Genomic DNA, 6888 nt, shown 5'->3' with positions numbered 1-6888 from the left:
TTTTTTTGTTATAATAAGTTACAAATGATCATAAAATATAACGCATATGAATTTTTATTTAATAAATATTCAAACTAAATAATATATATATATAAACACTAATGATTTAAAGCAACAAGATTGGCTGATCAATTTAGTCGTCCAGTTGAAATCTTTCAAAAGTATGTGAAAGACTAAAGTCAATGTAAATATTGATTTAGAATAGTAGTTATATTTTACTAACCAAATACCGAAAAAAACCGAACCGAACCGAAACTAACCCGATATCCGGGTTGAACACCCGTAATCCAAATGAAGCCAAACTATTGTTTCATTCTCCAAAATATAATAAAAATAATAACTTAATCCCGCGCAAGGCGCGGGTCTTATCCTAGTTTTCTATTAAAAGATAATCCATATACGTTCGGTTCGGTTACCAAACCAGAATTGGTTAATAATTTTATAGATAAAATAAAAAAAAACTAACTACAAAACCGGATGCAAATTAAGAAACCCTATTTAACCGAACTCGTGGCCTTCTCCTAACCAACGCAGCCGCGATCTCCTGAGCCAACTCACTCCAGCGAAGTCGTGATTCATTCTCAATCGGTCACTCCCGCTGCAACTTACGAAACCACACCGGAGCTTAGTGAAAATCCACTGACGTCTTGACTCGCCTCACTCCAGCCAAATCGTGATTCATTCTCAATCGGTCACTCCCGCTGCAACTTACGAAACCACACCGAAGCTTAGTGAAAATCCACTGACGTCTTGACTTGCAATGGAACCCAACCAATCTAAAACCACAAACAACCACGACGGAGAAAGAAATAACTCAATTCCGCAAAACTCCTATCTAGCCTTCTCCTCGACTTGAATCCATCAAACAAAGAGCGTAAAAGAATGAAGAACAAGACTTGGAAGAATGGAGAAAAAAAATGTTCATGAAACAAAAAAAAAACGGAGAAGAAGACCTTTAAGCCACCGTCTATAAAACTTATTTAAGGTTAAGTGATCTCAATTAATACAGGGTGGTTAAGAAAAATTTTAAAACGACAATTTATTTAATTCCAGTGGCATAAAGTGGTAAATATTGAATAAAACTCAGGGCTAAATACAAAATGTACTCATGTTTTAATAGTATAAATAAATTTTTTTAAGTGATTTCTGGCACACAGTATTGTTCATTTTTTTTCATAGTTGTTGTTTTATAAAATAAACTTTACTGAATCTATACGAACTCTTGAGATTATAGTGTTTTTTTTTTTTGAAATCTCTTGAGATTATACCGAAGGGATGTGATTTATTGACTTTGTTGTTCCTTCGATTTTTTACAATAGTAAAATGCTCTGTTTGAGTTTGCAGGAGTTGGCCCATCAAAATTTTCAATAGTCTAATTTATATGAATTATAAGTCCAAAAAAAATGTTTTGAAAATCAAACCAGATACCGACTCGGTATAAATACTGGCTGGACCGGTTTAATCGGTTGAACCAAGATTTCTATTTTTTTTTTTAAGAAAACAAAATATATGTATATATATATATATATATATGTGTGTGTCTAAAGAATATTCCTATAATTCGCTCTCAGTTCTCTTTTCTTAATTAGGAAATAAACAGTAAGCTCTAGTTACATATACATATACAGTAAATAAGTGAATACTATTTAAATTTAATTTAGTAAAATCAAATAATTGACCGTTTAAGTTACCGTATTTATTTATTCTTATAACTAAAGTTTTGAATTTTATAAATATAACAAAGTTAGAATAGTATATGAGCCAAAAAGAGATTTTTTACTATGTATTTTTATTTAAAATAAAATTAAAAAGAACCTGAGTTAAATAGTGATACATTAATTATCATAACAACTCAAAATGCATTAATTATATATTGATTTTTTTAGAACAAAGTTTTGAAGATGATCCAGATCACCGGTTTTGAACCGGTTTTAGCCGGTTTAACCGATTACTTTCATATCCCGATTTAAACTGAACGGGACTCGGCTTCTTCAACGAGTCATGGTCTGACCTGTTCGATCGACCGGTCCGGTCCGGTTTTTAAAACACTGTCCAAAACAAACGTGAAAATATGAAATGCACCTTCTTTTTAATAGAGATAATTACTATAAATTCTTAACATACATTATCTCATAAATGTTATTTCTTCTATGTATTATGAAAGTAAAATACAAATATGAAATTTATTTTACATCACCGTTACTTAAATTCATCTCGCGTAAAGCGCAAATATTAGCTCAAGTAGATAAAATACAACAACAATCCCTTTTTAATTGTCAACCTTGCGACAGACATCTCATGTTCTTTTATCGTCAGTGACATCTCATGTTTATCCTTGTGTTATAGTCGACTAAACTTTTGATTTACGTAATCTACTTTATAATTTAGTATAAAATTTATTTTAGAAAAAACTTTAAAGTTGTAATTTAAAATGAATAAAACTAGTGGAAACTGGGATGGAATAACTTCTAAGCGAAGAATCACGTCCCGTTCCCCGTTCGCCAAGTGGGTTCTGATATGGAGCCAAATGTCATATTGACAAAGACAACTAATTAAAATATAACACGTGTCTTGCCACGTCACGTTAACGTGCTGTGCAGTTAAGAGAATCCATCTGGTTTGGCACCGTTATAGAAAATCCAACGGAAATTCTTAAGGTTCGAGTGGCAAAACAGTCATTTGAGTAACCTAGCTACAAAGTACCCATCGAAGAAACTAAATAAACGCGCTTTCCACGACGGTAAGCCGTGGTGTGACACCATATCTTCTGGTCAAATTACGGTATTAGGCCTCTCTACTAGTATTCTATATTCAATCTGTTTTTTTTTGTTGTAACGTATTTTTTTATATAATCATTTGAAATCACGAAAAAGTTCAACGTACTCAGAGAAGAGACGCGACTTGTGTGTGTAACCATAAATGGCAAAAAATACAACGGTACAAAAGCTAAACTCGAATCAAAAACGTCTGATACACGTTTTCACATTCAATGCCCCTATTATACACACAAAAGGGATAAAATCAAATCATGATGATGAATCTGGGGACCGCAAGTTGAAAGGGTAATCCCGTAAACTAAACCAAGACACGTGCCGAGAAGATTACGGTTTTAACCCTATCACGTGTTCAGAGAGTATGTCCCACTAGCGTACTTGCCATTACCCCCGTCGTAGTAGCTCAGATGTAGGCCCACACTCACTCCTCCCTGTACGCTGTATCCAAAGCGCGTGGAGTCCATTTTAAAAGCAGGCGCGTGGAAAGTAAACCTCTCCCCCACCACCACCACTTCATCTTCTTCTCCTACAAAAACCTCTCTCATTCTCTTTCCCTCCTCTGAAACTGGGACCCTTTCGATCTCTCAATCTCACTACCGAAACTTTACGAAGCAGCCATGGAACCTGCCTGCTTAGTCGACGACGCTGAGTTCTGGCTTCCGACGGAGTTTCTCACTGACGATTTCCTCGTTGAGAAGGAGAACAAAGAGTCGGTGTTCCCGTACGAGCCGAGTCATGGCGACGAAGAGAGCTTCTTAGCCGGATTAAGCCGGAAAATGGTTCAGTCAACTCTTGAAGATGACGACGCCATGGTAACTCTCGAACTTCTATATCATCATCATCTTCTCTCTGTATCCCTTAGATTTGTGATTTTTAGCTGTTGCTTATGGTGTTTGTTCAGGCGTGGGATATGACTCGGTGTGGAGGTGGATACAGCTGTCAGGCGCGAGTTTCTTCTCAGGCGGCGGCGTGGGATATGTACTGTGCCGCCACAGAGGAACTGGCGATGATGAGTCTGACTGGTTACAACAACCATCATAGTGGCAGAGGACCTCTTGATCATCCCGGAAAACACCCCCTCGCCGCAGCTAAAATCTCTAACCACGGCTCCGGCTTCTACAGCCGCCAATCTCTCCAGTACCAGAAGCTACAAGCTATTCAAGTAAATCAAATCGCATCTCTCTAACCAACGCTTTGTCGACATTTGTTTTTTATTTTCCGAGTTGATGCTGATTTTTTTTTGTCTTCTCGGTGCAGTTTCAGCAGCTGAAGGAGCAGCAGTTGATGAAATACAATCGCCAATTGGCGCAGCAGAGGGTGAATAATCATATAAAAAGTAGTGGTCATATGGACTTGTCTCCATCTGCATGGTGTACCCAGCCACAGAGGCGTGCTGTTTCCCTCGGTGACCGTACCGGAAAACGTGGTTCAACCGGAACCGGCGTGTTCTTGCCTCGTTCCCCTGTAACCGCCCAGACTCGCAAGAAACCCAGTAAGTTTTACAGACTTTTAATCCTAGCCGTCCAATATTTATTTTGTTTTTGTATATTTTCTGATAGAAATGTTCTCTCTGGGTTTAGCTCTTGGTACGGTTTTGGTTCCGGCTAGAGTGGCGCATGTCCTTAACCTAAACGAATCTGTGGTCCACCAGACACCAGTCCGGTCTTCGGCTAGTTTCAACGGTATAACAAACAAACCCATAATAATTTGGTTTAATACTCTTTCTATTTTAATCAAGTTGTCAAATTTATAATCTATTGTTCCAATTGTTCGGGGTTTAATAAACAGATGCGTCGTGGAGACAGAGGAGTAACAATGGTGGGTACTCGAGCCAGATGATGATAGAGCAGACAGTGAACGAGCCTCGGTTACCTTCGGATTGGGCGTATTGACCAGTTTTGGGGGTTTTTAGGGAAAGTTTGAAGAAAAGTGAAAGAGGAATAAAGTTTAAATTTTGAAGACAGGGTGTAGTGAAGTAGCGGCAAAATTAGGGTTATATAGATAAAGGAAGAAGATGTGGACAATTATGACGAGGTTTTGGATCGTTTAACCACCATTGATGATGACTAATAGAAGAACAAAAGGAGCTTTGAGAGAGGATAAGATTTTTTTTTTTTTTTTGCTTGTTTTTGGTTTTCTCTGGGAAATTTATTAATAACTGTCTGTCACTGGGCTGTTGCGTTTCCCCTTCCTCTCTCCCTCTCTTTTGTTCCGACAACCCTTAAGCAATAGAGAAAGTACTAGTAAAAATAAAGGATTGTTAAATAATTTTGTTTGCCAGTACTATTAGTTGCATTGTCTCTATAAAATCTTTGCATGGAGAACCATATTGTTATTTTTAATGTGTGGATAAGAAAAGCTCTCAACGTAAATGTATAAAAGGTATATGCAAACTGTCTTAACATGAGGTTAGACCATCCTAAACATGGCTTACAGTTAGATTCCACACAATAAAAGGTATTACTACCAAATTAGCTATGAAAATATCATAAATATAAATATGTTGGTAATAAATAAATTGCCACTTGAGAGACAACTACTGACATAGAGCCAGTAACAGCGGATAAATACAAAAAGATGAGAGGCGATTTTGTGATGTACAAAAACCTAACTGTTTGGTTCTGGTTAATAACCAGTGGTTATATTCGCCTAACGAGCCTTTTTATTAGCTCGTGAATAATAATGCCTCCTATCATTGATACTAGAGTAGTCGTATTTGGAGAAAGCTGAATTGTTAATAATTCAATTAGTATTATTTATTATCCTGGAGCGCACGAACAGGTTGGGAACTGGATTTGATTAAATGTTGAGGTTTCTCTGTGGAGAAACATGCGGACTTTGTCCTAGCCTATTCGCTATTACTACAAAAATAAACATGTTGTCATCAGGTTAATTATTGCTAATTACTCTGATATCGAAATTTGAGTAATGGCAGCGGTTTTTAATTGTCTTGGTTTTCTCTTTAATGTTGTTTTGTTTTAATGACGAAGTACGAAATCATTATGTCTTACCTTAGTTTTAAAACGTTAAATAACATATGCTTTTCTCGACCTTAATAATGAGTAATAAACTTTTCATTGTCTATACTCCAACCGTAGTTTATTTGTGCACATTTTGATGTAGAACGATTTGACATTATACTCCATGTTATGATTAGCCCAACCAAAACTTTACACATAATATTGGTTAAAAACATATAACATTTGTTACAAAAAAAAACATATAACCTATCGTAACCTTCTCTCTCCCTTCCCAGTTTAACCATCTTTAACCAAATGCAAATGACAGTTAATCTTGCTCTAGTCTTCAATTCGGTACCATCACATAGTCTTGTTTAGGCCTCAGCATAAAATCCGGAACCCGAAATCCGAACCGAACCCGACCCGTTATCCGACCCGAAATGTAAAAATACTGGAACGGGTCTTGTAGGGTGGTACAAAAAATATCTGAACCCGAAGTGTTATTAACCGAATCCTGTTATTAACCGAATCCGAACGGATAACCCGAAAATCCAAAATTAATAGTTAATATAAATATTTTGAAATATATATAAGTATTTCAATTATTAAATTCAAAATTTCTGGTAATATGATATATAACAATAAATATTAAAATTTTAATAAATAATTTAAGTACACAATTAGTTATAAATAAGTATTTTATAATTTGTTCATTGAAATAAAAAAGTCTACTCTCTATAAGGCAATACATATTGTTTACAAATAATGTTTGTTTTCATGTTTGATTTCACATTGTATTGTTATTTTATCAATTTTACGTGTGATACATTAATTTTTATTTAATTTAGATGTTTTTCTTTATGTTTTGCTTCAAGTTTTTTGCTTTTTTACTTCGGTTATATCCGAACCGAACCAATATAATCCGAATCCGTACGATATATGATTACTTTATGAGTTTTAAGACGCAATACAATTTTGAACCGAACACGAAGTGTTATTATCCGAATCCGACCCGTATTAATAAAATTTTAGTATGGGACCTAAGAGCGTAAACCCGAAAACCCGAAAAATCCGATCCGAATGCCAACGGATACCCGAACGCCGAAGCCTAGTCCTGTTATTCCCTCTCTTTTTTTTTTTTTTTTTTTTTTTTT

The 6888-nt window shown here is 35.7% G+C and overlaps 1 protein-coding gene across 1 annotated transcript; it reads left to right on the top strand.

Annotated features, from left to right (window-relative positions):
* The first annotated feature begins 3273 nt into the window (after positions 1-3273).
* LOC106337475 lies at positions 3274-5060 on the top strand. The gene is made up of 5 exons (XM_013776588.1): positions 3274-3586; positions 3676-3936; positions 4032-4266; positions 4355-4456; positions 4563-5060. Exons 1-5 carry the CDS (start codon positions 3392-3394, stop codon positions 4664-4666), a joined length of 897 nt encoding a protein of 298 aa, XP_013632042.1. The 5' UTR covers positions 3274-3391; the 3' UTR covers positions 4667-5060.
* The last annotated feature ends 1828 nt before the right edge of the window (positions 5061-6888 follow it).

Source organism: Brassica oleracea, chromosome C4 (genome assembly GCF_000695525.1).
Source record: "Brassica oleracea var. oleracea cultivar TO1000 chromosome C4, BOL, whole genome shotgun sequence".
Taxonomy (NCBI): Eukaryota; Viridiplantae; Streptophyta; class Magnoliopsida; order Brassicales; family Brassicaceae; genus Brassica; species Brassica oleracea.
This window is presented reverse-complemented; position numbering and strand designations above follow the sequence as displayed.